The sequence below is a fragment of the Gobius niger genome (genome assembly GCF_951799975.1).
Source record: "Gobius niger genome assembly, chromosome: 15".
NCBI lineage: Eukaryota > Metazoa > Chordata > Actinopteri > Gobiiformes > Gobiidae > Gobius > Gobius niger.
Window position 1 is genome coordinate 19910505 of NC_136866.1, and position 18141 is coordinate 19928645.

The following is an 18141-nucleotide window of genomic DNA, read 5'->3' on the forward strand; positions in this document are numbered from 1 at the left end:
TGACGTTTCTGTGACGTCCCTGTAGTCGACCTCATTATGTCAATGACCAGTAACAATAAGCAACAGTAACTATAAAATCATCTCAAAAGTCTTGATTATTAGCAGTTGTTGTTAATTATTTCCACCTTTAAGTCCATGAAACTGTGTTCTGGGTATCACTTTATTTTACACTACCTTGATACATTGTACCTAACTATCTACTAACTAACTTTACTACAGTGTAATGTGCTCTGTAACAATCTGCAATAACTTGTACCTATGTAATACGTACACAATGGAATAACTTGTATTAGTACTTTGTAAGTACATAATGTAATAGGACACGAGACCCTTTGGGCCTAAGGTTAGGGTTAGAGTGAGAATTGTGTCTTATTACATTATGTACCTACAAAATACAAATACATATTATTCCATCTAACCCATAGGTACAAGTTATTACACATTTAGTCAGGTACAATGTATCAAGGGTAGTGTAAAATAAAGTGTTGCCGTGTTCTTATCCCGTAAGGCGCTGACCGTCCTGCGTTACCATGGTTACACTTATTTAGGTTTTTTTGGAGGGAGCAGAAGCACCGGAGGAAAACCAAAGCACAGAAAGGCTCCTTCCTCTCGGGATTGGAAAGTGCCACCCTCTCGTTATCCGGGGAGAGCTCCAAACCCACATCATGACGTCTGTCGCATTATGGCTGCTGTTCACGTGAGCGCTCGTGAGTTGGCTGAGGCACGATATCCATCCCAGCCCGTATAGCGATCATGTAATATTCATCTGCTCCACACATACATTTACACGGCTGTACCGAGGCAGATGGCACCTGTAATAAGATCCACACGAGGACTTCAGAGAGCGCGGGGAATATTGGATTTTCATACATCGCCGGCGTCAGGGGAGGCTAATAGAAAATACACAAGCGTTTAACTCGTCAGTGCTGCGCTGCACTCACTGGCTGCTGCTCGCGTGTGTTTGGATTCAAACACAGTCCGAATCTAAATCATGGATAGAGCGTTATTAGTGTATAAGTGTTATGTTAGTTTTTTAATAAACTATGTCAGGGTTTATACAGGCAGAAGCATGTATGTAATGCTTTTTGATGCCGAAATACTATAGTTTAATGCTACAAACGCAGAAAAAAATCAGCACATTTCTTAAGATTTGCAAACATTTCATCAAGCAGAGGAGAGAGAGCTGGAGCAAAAGAAAAAGGTACATTTCAGCCAAGACTGGAACTGATTGGTATTTTTGATAAGAAAATCCTTTATTGATCTCACAATGGAGAATTCACTGATTCACTTTCTAATAAATTTAGATTGAATACCAGTTTAAATCTAATGCAATGTTTTCCTTGATTTTGGCAAAATTCATTCATTGATTTAAAGGAACAGGCCACCATTTTTCCAAACTGAGATATGTTCTTACCTGAGCTTAGACAAGTTGATGTGTACCTGTCTGGTCTTTGTGAGTGCGCTCAGTCACTCCAAAACGGCGGGGGTGAAGTTGGAAGCAACCACGCTCTTCCACAGGCACAAAGACCAGTCAGGTACACATCGACTCGTCTAAGCTCAGGGAAGAACATATCACAGCATCAGTATATTCCTATAACTCCTATAACGGGGTGAAGTTAGAAGCTACCACGAGAATCAGATATTGGAAAATCCCTCTGAAAGAATTTTCCAAATGTAGGAGCGACTAAAGTGCAGATGTTGTTACTACAGTGGAATGAAAACCTCATTTGAAGGAAACAAGTGCCAGTATATTTCTCCTTTCCTTAGCTGTGGTTACGGTCCTGGCTTTCAAAGGAAATGACCATGTTTGGATTACAGCGTCATCTCACATTTGTGAATGGACGCCGCCATGCTGTTGTTATATCCTGGAAATCTACGGCTTGCTAGTGACAAAACATCCGAAAATAAGCATCGCACAGGGTGACTTTTATCTTTTTATACTCCAACATTAAAAATCGCAACCTCTCAGTGACCAAATGCAGTGACGTTCTTGTACTTGAGGAACCTGTTGAGTCCAATCAATTAGACTCGTGTCACGTTTGCTTCAGGTTTGGCGACAAGTCAATTGAAAAGGTTTTGAAGAAAGAGAAAGCTGCTGTGATCTGAGAGGAATAGACTGAAAACTCAGTCAGACCCAGAGCCATGGAAGAAGTAAGTAGATAAATAGTTGATCTATCATTGTGCAATAGTACAACCAAATTGCATTCAGGTGTTGAGTTAGTCCTGAGTGCGTGGGCCAACCTGAGCAGCATGTTTTTGAAGGTAGTGCCATCAGTGTTTCAGAGCATGGTGTCCCTCACTGGTCAACAAACAGTCATTTTAGGAATAAGAAATTCTTTAATATTTATCGTGATAATGGGATAAACTTCTATATGTGGGCACTGTTGTTCATCATTTTGTAAATTTCAACATAAATCCATTTGGTGTTGATTTGATGGACCGTAGTCGATCACATATACTGTAGGTTGGGTGTCAAAGTGTATTCTGATATGTAAAGCACTAAAATGAATAAATTCTGACTGATTGACTGCAGTTCCTGTGGTGAAAAAGCATCATTTCTATAACCTAAGGTGATCTCCGTCTCCCTTCTCCAAAGCTAACCCCAGAAAGCTTCTCCGTGATCTGAACACTGCTTCAAATGTTAAACAAGGTCAAACTCTCCTTTCATGTAACGCTCTCTGGATAAAAAAAACCCCTCAAAGTCTGGCTCAAAGCCCCCCCAAAACATCCAATTTCATAGCTCAAAGATATTCACATTTTGGAATGAACCAGCAGCACGCGGCCGACCACTGTAAACACGCTCCCTAATCCATCCCGCCAGCTCGGAGTCAGCGCGCGGCGTGCGGCGCATGCTAATAGCGCAGACACCGCTCCTTTTTGTTCCTCCAAACCACACAGATATTTTTAAACCCAGGAAGCCATTTGCCAGCGCAGGGGAGAAGATTGGGTCCTTTTTTTTCCCCAAATGTAAGCTTTTTTAGAAGCTATCCGTGCTTCGGGATGTTGTGTGCAGAAATGTGGCTGGAAATACAGAAATGAGGAAATGCAGAGGTTTCTTTCATCATGTGCTGCCATGGCTGAGTGGAGAAGTGGAAGACTGAGCCTGTCGAGGCTGGGGGGGACACTTACAGTATATACAGTAAAGAGTAACATGGGAGGTTTCCACCTTTGTGTGTGAAGTTTCGCTGCCTGACCTACTACTTTGTATCGTCTTCATCCTCCAAGTTAAATTTGACACCCCTATACTGAGCGCCTGAGTGGTTCCGCCAAGTGGACCAGAGAAGGGTGCCATGTTTTCACAAGTGCACAGAGGCTCTGGAAAGACACTAAGGTGAGACAGCAAGAGGTCTAAGCCCAAACCGGATGTGCTTTAACGTCCGCCGTGACAAGAAGCCTCCGAATAGTGCTGTCAGTTAGGAAGGAGGTAGGAGAAGGAGCCTCAATGTTTCCTACCATACCTCCTTTAGCATAGGGACCTCAGGTGGTTCCTCACAGGAACTATGTGCCATCCCATAAGCCCCCGCGCCACCAATCCCACGCACAACCACTGTTGATTCAGCACACATTTAATTCAATAATAACTAAGACTCAAAAGAAAAACAAAAAACCAAGGCACTCCTCCCACATCATAATTTTCTATTTACATTTAAAAAGCCTTTATTGTGCTGGGCTGAGTGATGAGTGTTTAAATCTTTAAAACATAATGCTGGTTTTCTTCCACACATATCGGCTCCAAGCAAGCCTTTGTCAAGAAGTGACTTGAAGCTGTAGGTGTGGAAGGTAAATCTGAAACAGCTTTTTATCATTGTCTGTTTTCCGTGGCTTCATGTCATTATTGTGGTTCATGTTTGAGTCATTAAAGTCAGTGGCTGTAGGAGTGCTTTGTTGTCCAACACTATGTGGGTGATGTAGTTTTTATGAACCAGTTGTTGGTGTTGGTGATGTTACTTCCCTGTTGTTTCCGCGCTGGGTGAGGACGGTCGGATTGTGCAAACAGCTCTGTAGCTCTAGTTCTGAAATGCATAGGGATCATAAGGGTCAGGAGCTAGGATCAGGACATAAGAGATACATATTTGAGGAATTCAGATGCAACTCAAGGAACAAACCTCACCACTGTAGCCCAAAGTGAAGAACTATTTTGTTCTTGTCATGTTCATCCAGGAAAGTTAAATCATACTGACAGTATTTAACAGGTGTTTGATTTAGTTTCTTTATTTCTTCCGATTCCTCAGGGGCTTGCTGAAGTGTTTAAACCAATATGCGTATTTTGTAAACAAGGAAGTTAGTGGTTTTAAGTTATATGTCATTAATGCCTAAGGGAAATTCGTTATCTGCCTTTGACCCATCCTTGATGCCACTGGAACGATCTGTAGAAGTGGTGAGCAGTCAGCGATGTGGAGCCAGGCTAATGGCAACAAACATCTGGCTGGAGGATTCACCTATTGTACATGTTTTGTAGCGGTAGGAGAAACCATTTTCTGTTTCAATCAATGCAGGTTTGGACAAAAATAGTTTCCCCAAGAAGAAAATCCTCATAGAGAAGATGAAGCATGAACATGTGCATTTAAGAAAATATTTGACCAGTGGTTCATTCGATTGTGATTGGATCGATATGAAACTGTTCGAGATTCGATTGGCTGTGAGCAAACTTCCAGACGCTGTTTTTGAACAGAAACAAAAAGCAGGAGTGGAGGACTGGCCAGGCAATAGAGACTGGACAGACTAAAACAAAGAACAGCACAAGAGACTGGCTGTGGAGCCTCAATAAGTTCCAAAATATTCATGATAGCTCCAGATCTAGCCCCAAGTTCTTGTAGAGACGAGACTGGAAAAGAATAACTCAGTCTCGTTCCTAATATCTCTACTCTGTTCCTCACTAAAGCTGTGTTTGGGTATCGTTTCCTCGTTACTATAAACGTGGGACCATTATAAAACACATGGGTATTTTAAGCGTGGTTCAGCCTGTTTAACTGTGCGCGGTGAGTACACTCTGGCACAGGCCCAACCTCGGAGCGCTCGCCGTAATTCCTTTCAGTGTTTTTTTTTTAAGTGCCACAGTTCAAAACGCCAAATAAAGGCTGTTAACAGAGAGAGGGCTTTGTTGGAGTCATTGCACATTCTGTTAGCCCAGTGTTAGAAATGACAGTATTCTTCAGAGTAGGGAAGGGAATCGTATTGGTGTTGTATTTTTCAAATGACATAGAATGACGTAGAGAAAAAAATCTACCAGTGGTTTGCCTGCTCCTACACAGCACTTCCAACTCTATTTTCCTAGCTATGAATCATTCACTTAAAAAGGTCACTGGCAGATAATTATTAGCACGATTTAAAAACGAATGCGCAGAGCCTTTGACAAGCCGCATAGCTGTGCAAACATCTCATTTGTATGCCCCGCGCCCAGACGCCGCAGTCAGATGAACTCAAAAGGCTCTTTCCTCTCTCTTCGCAAGCCAAACACGTCGGATTTCACTCGTAAATATCCCAGCCGTCATGGAAATGTGCGCGCGGGGGAAAATATATACGGACGTGGAAAATAAACAGGAGCGTGAGTCAGCGGCGCTTTGAGGACAGCCCGGGGACAGGCAGTGGAGGACGGGCTGGTGAGACGACTCGCGCTCCACACACGCAAGGAATGTTTTTGACCCTGGTGTCTAGCCACGGGTCCGACGGGACGACTGATGGGACTTTTGGCTCTGTGATGGGAGCCCTGGTTCATCTCAAGTCATAGGTACATTTACTTTCAAGTGGGAATGGTATAAGGCATATTGAGTTGCCTTGTGTATGAAATGTGCTGCATGAATAAACTTGCCTTGCCTATTTGCTAATCACTTGAAACACCCTATACTCATCCATCCATCCATTTTCTTCCGCTTTATCCGGGGCCGGGTCGCGGGGAAAGCAGTCTCAGCAGAGATGCCCAGACTTCCCGATCCACGCACACCTCCTCCAGCTGTTCTGGGGGGACTCCAAGGCAACACCAGGCCAGCTCAGAGACATACAGTGGGGAAAAAAGTACTTGGTCAGTTTCACATAGACATTGTATTGGATTTTGGCCAAATACTTTTTTTCCCCACTGTAGTTCCTCCAGCGTGCCCTGGTCCTTCCACGAGGCCTCCTCCCAATAGGACATGCCTGGAACACCTCCCGAGGGAGGTGACCCGATGTCGAAGGGTGCGCCCAGCCACCCTGCGAAGGAAACTCATTTCGGCCGCTTGTATCTGCGATCTTGTCCTTTCGGTCATGACCCAAATCTCATGACCATAGGTGAGGGTGGGAACGTAGATCAATCAGTAAATCGAGAGCTTTGCCCCGACTCAGCTCCCTCTTCACCACGACAGTCCCATACAGCGACCGCATCACTGCTGACGCCGCCCCGATCCGTTTGTCGATCTCACGCTCCATCCGCCCCTCACTCGTGAACAAGACCCCGAGATACTTGAACTCCTCCACTTGAGGTAAGGACTCCCCACCGACATGTAGAGAGGAAGCCACCTTTTTCCGCTGGAGAACCATGGCCTCGGATTTGGAGGTGCTGATCCTCATCCCGGCCGCTACACACTCGGCTGCAAACCGCTCCAGAGCGTGCTGAAGGTCCTGATTTGATGAAGCCAACAGAAAAACATCGTCTGCAAACAGCATTTTTTCCGTTATCACAATGTTGTGAATTATGGCATTTTCGCTCACGTTGGAGCGTCACATCACTAGGAGCAGCACAAGATGGATGATTGTGAACTTACATGTTCCACGAGAATTCAGCTTTCAGACAAAGTAAACAATGTTATTCCCAAACAATTTGCATGTTTGAGCACAGCAGGTTAAACAATGCTCTTCCTGTTTACCCCCATGCTTCTCCCGTGGCCCTAAATGACCAGAAAACAGTTTTACTTATCTCTTGGTCAGTTCCACAGCAGAGCACTGAAAGGCAACGACATCAAGCAAAGATTTACCACAAAGAAACACGGAGCTGCCCTACCAAATATCTGCACAATAAATCCCTCCATGAAGAAACAAAGTCGAATTTGGGAGTTGTATTCCCTTTGAGCCACCTGATTCACTCATGAAGATCACATCGCTTCATTATCACACCACGCACACAGCAGAAGTGTTTTCTTTTTCCTGTCTGTTGGAGCCGCTCGGTGACATTTGGAGAGTGCAGAAGACAAAGTGGCTCAGGCCGCATGGATGGGCACACGCCTGACTCACTGTTTGTTATGGAAACAATGCATTAGATCATGGCCATGCTGTGATTGTTGGGGAGGGACAGCAGGAATGATATGAGCAGTTATGGAGACATGATGAGTGACCGCAAGCCACAAGCCCTAACATTTCACCAGATACAAAGAGTGGGAGCAGGGCAGCCTGTGTGGTATTACGGGCCTGCTTATTTAAAGGGAGACACTGCGGGTACTTTAAGTAAGGATTTCTTAAGAGTAATACATTTTACACCTCAAACATATAGATGATGATCTTCACAATAAGCCGTGTAATTATTGTGTGAAATGCATTTCATCCTCAGATTGTGGTCTCCCCGTTGTTAACTCCTGTAGACTCCAACCTTTCTAGTCTTTACCACACTTTAAAGGTCCTTTCAGAGGGATTTTAATATCAAATTAGCCTAGCTTATAGAGCTCAACAGTCCCACCCACTCACTGGGTCTGGACGTGAAAAATCCCATTCATTTTTAGCATAGAAAGAATTCAAATATTAAAAGTTTAATAACCCGGTGCCGGCTAATCATTTCTGTGCTAACTCATGGACATAAAACACACAAGGTAAAAAATTATTAAATAATGTTGCTGTATTTTCGCTCTTATCCACGCGATGGTTGGTATGTAAACACATACCGAACACGTTGTTTTGTTGTTCCTGGGCTTGGTGTATAAATTAGTGTTAACATTAATTCATCAATGTTTGAACATTTAGAAATATGTAAAAGTTGAGGCTGCATACAAATATGTTGACAGTATGGACATCATTGGAAAATAGTGCCGATGTTGACATTTTTTGCAGACTAATGGGCTTTTCCCCCTTTTTTTGTGGCCAAAAAGGGGAATATTTTTGGCTCCTCCAAACACTTCTGCATTCCAAATGTGTAGGACATAGGAGCGGACTGACAGGAGAACAGCACCATATCCCCAATGTCCGAGGCCCGGAGGAGCGGACCTGAGCCCAGAGCAGGAGCTACATGGCAGTGCTCAGGCCAGTGCTGAGCCAACACAACCCAGGACAGGCAGCGCTCTGGGGCATGGCTCTGCAGTACCAAAGGGTCTGCTGCTGCCATCAGAGAGTGTGCACTTGAGACATTCTCCACTGGCTTCCCGTACCTGCACACAAGCAGGTCACGTGGGCTCAAAATATCCAAACTATTGCTGTTGATTAAAGGTAAAACTACATTTTGTTAACAACATAATAAACAAAGATTTGTGATGTAAATATCTGTAAATATTTAGTCTTATTTGGGGTTTTCAAAGGATAGTAGATATAGAGAAATAAGTACAAGACTGGCGAAAAAAATTCTGTAGGCAATATATCCATTGGACATGTTGTGGAAATCCTGAAAAAAACAACAACAACAATGATCTGAGCTCAAGAGTGGAGAAGGCTTTGCCCTGCTGCCACAGCAAAGGCTACAATTAAGTGTTTTAGGGAGGATTTACAAATATTCACATGGCATCATTTTACAAACAAACAGCTTCTACAGTAACACATGCAGTCGCTGTGACCAGTGTGCCACGCATATTCAAATCTCTATAAATAAAACATTTTAGAAAGGAGGCTAATGGCTGTGAGTGCGCCCAACCAGCTGGACTCAGGCTTCAGTTTGGGATAAAACTGTTTGAGAGAGGCAGCCAGGTTAATATTGACGACATGTATTCATTTAGTTTTAGTCTTGATCTTTTCAAGATAACACATGCGCAGCAGCCTTTAGCAGGAGGAACAGGCTCCCACTTAGAGACAGGAGTCTGCTGTGTCGCTGTCCGTGGTGCTGAATACACGCAACATGGACGTTCGATATGTCGCTGTCCGTGGTGCTGAACATACATGACAGGGACAGTCCGCTGTGTACTACTGTACTACATTTTAACAACTCACTTCAACTTCTACGAAGTGTGCACTTGTTTGAAGTGCAGTTAAGGTTGGAGTGTGCAGGTTACAAACGTGCACAAATTGCAGAATTGGGACAATGCGGCTTACGTCATTTTCAGACCTAAACTTAATAAAGTTGAAGGTAATTTCATCCGGCCCTTTGAGTGGGTAACTAACTGGTATCTGGTGAGTTTTATGTTGTTTCATACACCCTAAGTTTTTTGTTGAAGTGAAAAGTTTAAATTGGATTTATATGAATTGCACAAAAAAAGTAAGAAAATGTTAGCATAATGTCTGTAAATACTAGTGCGAAAATCATTTTAATGCTTCATTAGATATTTATGCTTCTTTCCAAGTAACTTATCAAACCTTGATTGTATTTACACATGTACAGCATTAGAAAAGTTAAAATATTTTATTAAAAGTATTTTTTTTTTGGCACAAGATCTATGGATGGAGTCATTTTTTTGGTCTATACCACAAGGAATTATGGGCAATATGCAAGAATATTGGAATTTAGCCCATTGCTACAATCTGGCGTGGTGTGTTTACATGCATGAGTCTCATGTAAAATTGTTAGATCTTTTGTTTCCAAATAAGAGGCGCATCATGTGTGCCCAACAGGAAACTTTGTTTTGCTAAACTTTTAGCTCATATTTAACCTTCTCATTGAACTCATTGCTGACTCATCACAACAGGTGCTCCATATTGGAGCGGCTGCATAGACTACAGTCTATTATTGTGAATGAATCAAGATCAGTTTATGAACAGAATCTGGGAGCATGTCCATCAAAACATAAGTACATTCTTACTCTGTTACTAAAAGCAAAGTGTGAATCTCCATTCATGCTGCCAGTGCCCAAAGGGGGCTGTGTTCTTCCTGTAAGCATGAATTATGTGAAACAGGAAATGGCTTGTTGCAGTATCCCGTTGCCACAGCACTACCCCACTGTGTTCGGATATGGTTGGACTCTTAACAGATGTCCAACCATAAAATGAGAGCTCATTTTACTCAACTAAGAGCAACAAATTTACCAACTTTACAGTTGGCCTGGAACACATACAAAAAGACTGATAAAAACCCATCATTGGGAGTTCTACAGAAATGTTCTGATAGGGGTTGTTGTATTAGCTCAGCATCTCTCTCTTCAATGTTGATGCTGGTCGACCCTGTTGTCAACACTGGATGCTGCGTTGTCAGCTGTGTCCTTGGGGAGAGTCGACTGAAGCGGCTCACTGAGGGAGAGGGAGAGCAGGATCTAATTAAGCAACGGGGCGTCCCTCCGGAGAGCACGTTTTAGGGTTTATTTTTAAAACCAGGCAATGTGACCACGGAGAGTACAACCAGGAAGCAGCTGTTCAGGAAATATCCTCAAATGGAATCACTGAAGAAATGGATTGAGTGGCTCTCTCTGCAGCGTAAATGCACTTAGACAGGGCTTCTCAAGCTGCGGTGCAGTGTTGGTATCGATTCGCTGAAGGCGGAGCTACGCGTGGCTGCTCATTGATTGGACGCGGGAGAATGCCCAAAAGCAGAAAATAAACATACATTAGTCATATGAAGTGCGAGACACAAAAGATGAACATATTGATGTTTCACGCTAGCATGCGCGGGTCGGCTTTTTTTCTGACCCGCACCAACCCAACCCGCTGTAATTTAAACCCGACCCACCCGACCTGAAGAAAAGCCTCTCAGTTTGCCGACCCGCACACATTAAAAAAATGAGTCACGCTGCATGTGGCTGTCACTCAAACGAGAGCGCGTCACGCGATGGCGAGTTTACAGGAGAATTAGCACTTGATGCTTTGTTTTGCTCCTGCGCCGCTGAGGAACCTTTGAAATCACTTATGGACTTATCAGGAAACAAGGAGCAGAAATGATCATGAGGCTTTACTTCCACCACGTCATGAACGAGTCTTTCTGTCAAAGTAAATGGAGTCTGGACTGAAGTGGAAGAGCTTTACCTGACACTAAGAAGTTGCTGTCCTCAGGTTAGTAAGATGCTGTATCTTTGATTTTAGTTTCACCTTGCTTCTTTTTGATGCATTGCTTTCATCACATGTGCGTGTCATTATGTGCTTGGACACGGCTATTGTAACGCATTTGTAACGGTGATCAAAGACATACAGAAGCGATAGGTCAGGTGACATCTAAACATAACATGCTAATGATACGAAAACTAAACATTCAACTAAACACAGTCGACTTTTGTGGCATTTATGGATAGGAATGCACTGTCTCTATTTCTCTATCTCTATTTCACGCAGTGGTCAATGTGGAGATTTTTTGCTCGTTTTCTCCCTCAACATCTCAAAGCATAAAAAAGACAACATTGAGCTGCAAATGTTGGCATATTTTATATCCACGTGACCTGCACAATCAGCTAAATAATAAACACGCTCAGGGGGCCTTGCACATAAGTGTCATAGAACTGGCAGAGATCACATGACACCTCCAACCAATCTGGAGCCACACGTGTCTCTTAACAGGTCCAAGGTCCGTTTTTTTCTTCCTTCAAAGAGAGGAAGTCGAAGAAGAAGAACGTGGCCACAGCCTTTGACTGACATGGCATTTTGGCTCTAAGGCTAAAAGCTGGGTGTAACTATGGAAAAGGGGAGGATTCCCAGTCCTCCTCACAGCGGATTTGGTTGATGGGAAAGTCGCTGTATTGATCGCCGTCGTGACAGATTGCGCAGTTATTGATCTGCGCACGGCGGGTTCATGTTTTCATGTAAACGCTCAGCCTGATCCAGAGGACGCGAGGCTATCCGCGTAGGCTAAGGCAGAGAGGTCGTATACGTGTGACGCGAGCGGGGATGGTCAACACTTTTTGCTGAGGCTTCTTAGCATCATCTGAAGAGAAAGGAAAAGGCTTTCCCTTTTTTATTTACGTTTCAGCATTAGGAAACCAACACCGGATCTGACTTTACAGACCGTTGCGTCCATTTTAGAGGCTAATACAGCGTTATTAGATGTGAACAATTTGAACCGAATCTGCAAACATTTCGGTAAATAATGGGATGTAAATTGAATTCAGTTTCTGAAATCATGTAAATATCATCTCTCAGGGTTAACTCCTCCTAAGTCGTATAGTTACGTGAAGTATCTTCGAAACATAAGTAGCTCCTTGACGTATTTGGTACTTCAAAGGTTGAAGACGCCTGCTCTAAAGACTAGTATTCAGAAAACATTGCATTGTGTTCATAGAATACAAACATCCATGGATAAACATGTTTTTTAAAACAACTTATTTTGCATGTTTGTTTTAGCCTGGGAGTAGAGTACCCATGCTGCTGTGCACTCGAATCATTTCAAACTTCACAACAGTCTGGGGCCATGGCCAAAATCTTCACATGGATTTGGGACCAATCACAGAGCGAGGAGGGACGGCGAGACGACGACGCACTATTCCACATACAGAAGCTTTGTTTACGGATAAAAAACAACAACTTTATTTACAGATCCAAGATGACAGCAGCAGAGGCGACGCCATCTTTCGATCAAGCTTCAGACCTTGTTCTAAATAGTTCAGCTCCAAAGTTTACAGCGGGTACGTCACAAATCATCTGGTAAGATGATGCGATTGGCTATGACTACAGACGCATATGAGAGACATTCAGCCCAATAAACGACTATGAACAATCGTAAACCACACCTCTCCTACCAGAAAAGGAATTGGTGGTCCCCAGACTAAATATAACTGGTGATATTTTTTCTGGCGATTGCCAGGCTCTTTGGTCCGCTCGGGCTGTAAAAGCAAAAATAAGTCCTCGGCTACAGTTTGACTGGAAGTATTTAAAAGGGTCAACAACAGCTCTGTTTGGACAATTCCGTTCACATATCTGAAAATACATTTATTATCAAAAGGAACAGGGCTTGTCCAAAGATGTGACTATTTCTAAGTAGGGCCAGTTGGCTCTTTCAAATAAACTTGGCGATAAACAAACTGACCCTACATTGAAAAAAAGAAAGCGAAATGCTATTTTTCTCAACATTATTGCCATTCCATTTTCAATTCATATATTTGATACATTAACAATAAATGCATTAACTGATAAAATGATGAGTGAAGGAAGTCATGTTACTTTTCGACTGTCGAACAAACTGCCCCACATTAGAACAACACAACAATCTACTTTCAAAAATATTTGGTTTAATGTGGACAGCGCCCTCTTCTGGAGGAGTTTCCCCGACACTCAGAGTACCTCTGGGGGACAGCCACGTGACTGAAATAAGTCCGGGATGGAATCACAGAGCGTCTTAACACTTTAGGATCTGCTTTATGGAAACTCAGACAAACTTTTATCTGCTGCAGCTGAACCTGAGATCGTAAGGCTCCACAATTCTGATCGGTGACATGTATCACTCAAATGCCAGAGACAGAAAAAACAAACAAAGCACAGCAGGTTAATACCTCGATAGCGATTTGATATCGTCAAACCTTGCAGCCCTAATCTCTCACTGTGTGGGAACTGGCAGTGGAAAATAATCTGTGAAAACCAAAACATTTTAACTGTTGTTTCCCGCTTATTTTATTCAAAGACTGATCCTCAAAAAAACAACAACTTTGTATTGATTAAGTCAACAATAACAATAAAGCCATGAATAGAACCTGACTCTCCTGTATTCAAATTTTGGCCATTTTTACGCATGAAATAGCATTATTTCCATTATGAAAACTTGCACTATATTTACGACAGCCTTCTACAGCAAACGTTTGAAAAATGGATCTCTCCAAACCTGCAGCGTCTACTCCCCTCTACCCTCCAGAGCGAGGGCGCGTATACGTGCGTCAAAGAAACTGTTGCTCCCCCCGACCTCGCTCTCCTCCTCCTCCGACAGCCCGCTTCATTCCGTCAAAGTTCTCACCCCGCTTCGTGGACATCATCGAAGAGCAGCCTACCACTGCACAGCACTCCGCGCGCAAAACCATTGAATTAAAGCGAGGCATGTATACCGAAATAGCGACGTGACATCTGGGTTCGGATTCGAGCCGTGACACTTACCGAATCGGAGGACGTGTGGCATCCCGCGAGACAATCCAAGAACGAGCAGCAACAGCAGCGCGACCAGCCGGTGTTTGGAGTTGGAGGAAACGAGACAGCTCACCGACAGAGGAGCAAAGCGAATCTTCATGTTTAGAAAGACAAAAACAAAAACAAAAAAAAACAAAAAAAACTAAAAAGTGGTTGTAAATCCCCACCGGAAAAAAGCGCGGCGGTGCGTCCTGAAGAAATCGTTCCCTTCTCGGCGCTGCCTGCTGCGTCTCCTCTCTTGGGGGGAAAATGAATAAAATAAAAATAATATAAAGGGCCCTTCGTACGCTGCAAGATCACGGCATGGTCACCCGCGCTCTCCGTAAATCCGCTTGCAGCCGTGGCATCCTCTCCGTTCGCCTTTCAATGCGCCAAAAAGCAACAATCCGAGGGGAGGTCCATGGTCCAAGTGATCCGGGGTTTCGGAGGCGAATCCCGGGGCGGTGGGTGAAGGGGAAAGGGGGAGGTTGAGGAAGGAGTAGCGGCGGCAGCGGTGCGGTGCTGAATGCAGCCCCCCCGTGTGTGTGAGTGTGAGTGAGTGTGTGTTAGTGTGCGTGTGTGTGCGGGGAGATCCAGGGAGGGAGGCATGCGCTCCCGTTCTACTGCACTGCTGCACAGGCTCTGACGTCGAGCCAAGGTTAGAGCTGTGAACGCGCACGGGGGAGAGAGAGGGAGAGAGAGAGAGGGAGGGAGGGAGAGAGAGAGAGGGAGGGAGGGAGGGAGGGAGGGAGAGAGGGAGGGAGAGAAAGAAAGAGAGGGAGGTAGGGTGTATGCTTTTTTTTTAGGGAGGAGGTGAGGGGTGGAGAGAGGGGAGCGATAGAGGGAAAGAGAGAGAGAGAGAGAGAGAGAGAGAGAGAGGAAGGGAGGAAGAGAGATAGGGAGTGAGGGAGAGAGGGAGGGGGAAAGAAGGAGAGAGGGATGGAGAGAAAGGGAGAGGGAGGGAGTGTATGGTTTGTGAGGGAGAGATAGAGGGAAGGAGGGAGGGAGAGAGAGAAGGGAGCGATAGAGGGAAAGCGAGAGAGCGGAAGGGAGGGAGAGAGATAGGGAAGAAGGAGAGAGGGAGGGAATGGGAGAGGGAAGAAGAGAGTGAAATAGAGCGAGAGAGGAGAGAGAGGGAGGGAGAGAGAGAGGAGAGAGGGAGGGAGAGAGAGAGGGAGGAAGAGAGTGAAATAGAACGAGAGAGGAGAGAGAGGGAGGGAGAAAGAAGGAGAGAGGGAGAAAGAGAAAGGGGGAAGCGAGAGAGGGAGGAAGAGAGTGAAATAGAGCGAGAGAGGAGAGAGAGGGAGGGAGAAAGAGAGAGGGGGGAGCGAGGGAGAGAGAGGGAGGATGTGGAGATAAGAAGGTAAAATTTAACCGGTCAATCAGTTAAGGAGAGACACTACAAAATCCCCGTCTCTTTTTAATTTGAGGTTCGGGGACAGTTCTCTTCCAGATTGACAGTACCATCCCCACAGGTTCATGATTGATGTTACAGTCTTATATATGTATACATATACATATATATACAAAGTCAAATATATATATATATATACAAAGTCAAATATATATATATATATATATATATATGTATATATATATATATATATATATATATATATATATATATATATATATATATATATATATATATATATATATATATATATATATATATATATACAGTCTCCCATGACTTTGTCCATGGGAGACCGGAGCTGAGACCGAGTCCACAGCAGCTCATCAGAATGTCCCACAAGAACCACACTTACAGTAAACAAAAGCTTAAACTGATGACTCCAACTACTGAGTACAGTAGACGACTCAAAGACCTTCATTGAAGACTTAAACTGACGGCTTAAACTGCCCTCTCTTCCTATATTGACCACTGCACATATTCCGTACGGTTTTCTCGTAAACTGGTTTGTGCACGGTTTGTTTACGGTGCGGTGCCCTCACAGGACCACAGCTTCACAAGGTTTGACTACTGAACATAAATAAACACAAGTGTCCTCCATGATCCTCTGACGGCTCCTCCGTGTGACTCTTTTCAAGTTCCAAGTTAGCACAAGTCAGAAGCTGATTTTATTCTGAAATTCCCTGGCTGGTGCCTGACTTCCTGTTTGGTTCGTGTGATTCCCTGGGCTTAATCAAAAAGTGCTGGTGCGTCCGCCATAAATGGACTTCGGCCTTGGTGACCGGAGCCGCTCTGCACGGGGCTAATGTGAGCCATCAGCATTGATTTGAATGACTTTGGATTTCTTGCGGAGGCTGCACTGCAACCGTTCAGGATTCAGTGTGAGCCGGCGGTTATGTCTTATTGCATCCACTTCCAAAGTCCGGGACATCTCAATTCAAAGGATTTTTTTTATTGTTTTACAACTGAATTACATAAAAAGCAACATCAGCTATTCTACCTGATTTATTCCCACATGTGCCATCTTCATAACAGCTAACTTTGTTATCCTGACTGTTCACGTGAGCTCATTAGCCGCTCAGACTGAGGCCGTGTTGAGAAGGGAACTCGGCGGACAGCCAAAGAAAACTCTGCTATTGATTTGTTCGTCCCTGATGGCAGTGACTCCTCCCACAGCAGAGGCATATCCAAGTGTTTGGAGAGAGGATTCTCAGTTCGCAAAATGTCTTTAGAAAACTATTTGCTCTGACTGAACACTGCTGGATGACTGAGAGCACATTTCCCTAAGTCGTTGTTCACAGCTCAATTCCAGTTTGACCCACTTTCTTCTGAGATCATTTGAAAACAGCCCCTTAACATTTCCTCGTCTAATTACGGTCCTCCCAAATGCTTCCCCTCACAATGTGCCGAGATAAAGCTGTTTGGAATCACAGGCTCATAAGTCGCATCAAACCATCCCATTGTGATGGTGACGTGACACAATGAACATGAAACACCCCGGTGCCTTGTGGGAGTTGTAGTTGCCATCAAGCGCTATTGTGCTGCTGGAATACTCTGACTTCAACTACAATCATCACATGGTCCATGGTCTTGGAATGATTTGAAGATTTGATGACATGTTTTGTAACTGGTATTGGCTCGTTGCTCGACGTGGCTACGCTAATCCCACTAACCTCAAGTCGTGAGCGCTGGCACTTCCTGTTTCTGTTCATTTCCTGTGGAGGCTCAGCCTCGCTCTCTGCGCTACAGTCGCCTCAGAGAGAACTCTGCAAACACAAAAGCCACACATTCTCCAGCTGTTAGTCACCTTTATTTGACAGTCGGCCTCATGTTTTCCCTTTAACGGTTAGATTTTTAAAGTTACGCTGGGTTTGGAGAGTCAAAAGTAAACCATGCGATCGCGCGGACGGCACAATGTCGGCCTTTTTCACTCAGTGTTTCCTTTTATGAGCCCATTACTAAACCACAGCAATGAGTTCCCCAGTTTTCTGTGGAGAATGTTTCCACTCTCAGCGTGACGGGACGGGGCATCAGAGGCACTGGGACTGTAAACCAAAAAGCAATAGCAGCTTTAACAGTGTGGGTGTTGCAGTAATAAACAAGGCGTCCACCATCTTCAAAAGTCAACTTCAACGTCTGAAAACAAAAACCACACAGACCTCTATGAGCCGAGCCACAGCAGTGAACACAGACCATATTTCTTTTTTTTCTTTTTTCATTTATAGTTGTTGTTATGCTCATGGAAAGACTCATTTAACTCGTGATGAATCAAAATCTCTGCTTAGTTTGTCTTGAATGTAAACGGTAAGAAAGGAGAGCCATTCAAACCAAAAGAACTGGATCTATTTGGAGAATTCACCACAAAGAGCCGACAATCCCATCACTAAGTCCTACTCATACTGCTCGTACTACTACTACTACTACTACTACTACTACTCTTAACACTAATACTACTTGTACTACTACTTATACTAGTACTACTCTAAATATGACTACTACTACTTCTACTACTCTTAATACTACTACTCTTAATACTACTACTACTACTACTACTACTACTACTACTACTACTACTACTACTACTACTACTACTCTTAAAGGAATAGTTCACTGTTTTTCCATAC

At 43.9% G+C, this 18141-nt stretch overlaps 1 protein-coding gene across 2 annotated transcripts in view; it reads right to left on the bottom strand.

The window, feature by feature from the left end:
* LOC306975212 (glutamate receptor ionotropic, kainate 2-like) overlaps positions 1–14748 on the bottom strand; it is a 159677-nt gene extending 144929 nt beyond the window's left edge. For both annotated transcript variants that reach the window (XM_079572674.1, XM_079572673.1), the window contains exon 1: positions 14095–14748. In XM_079572674.1, the coding sequence (XP_079428800.1) occupies positions 14095–14224 (130 nt within the window). In that variant the 5' untranslated portion in view covers positions 14225–14748. The remainder of the gene's footprint in view (positions 1–14094) is intronic.
* Between the last annotated feature and the right edge of the window lie 3393 nt (positions 14749–18141).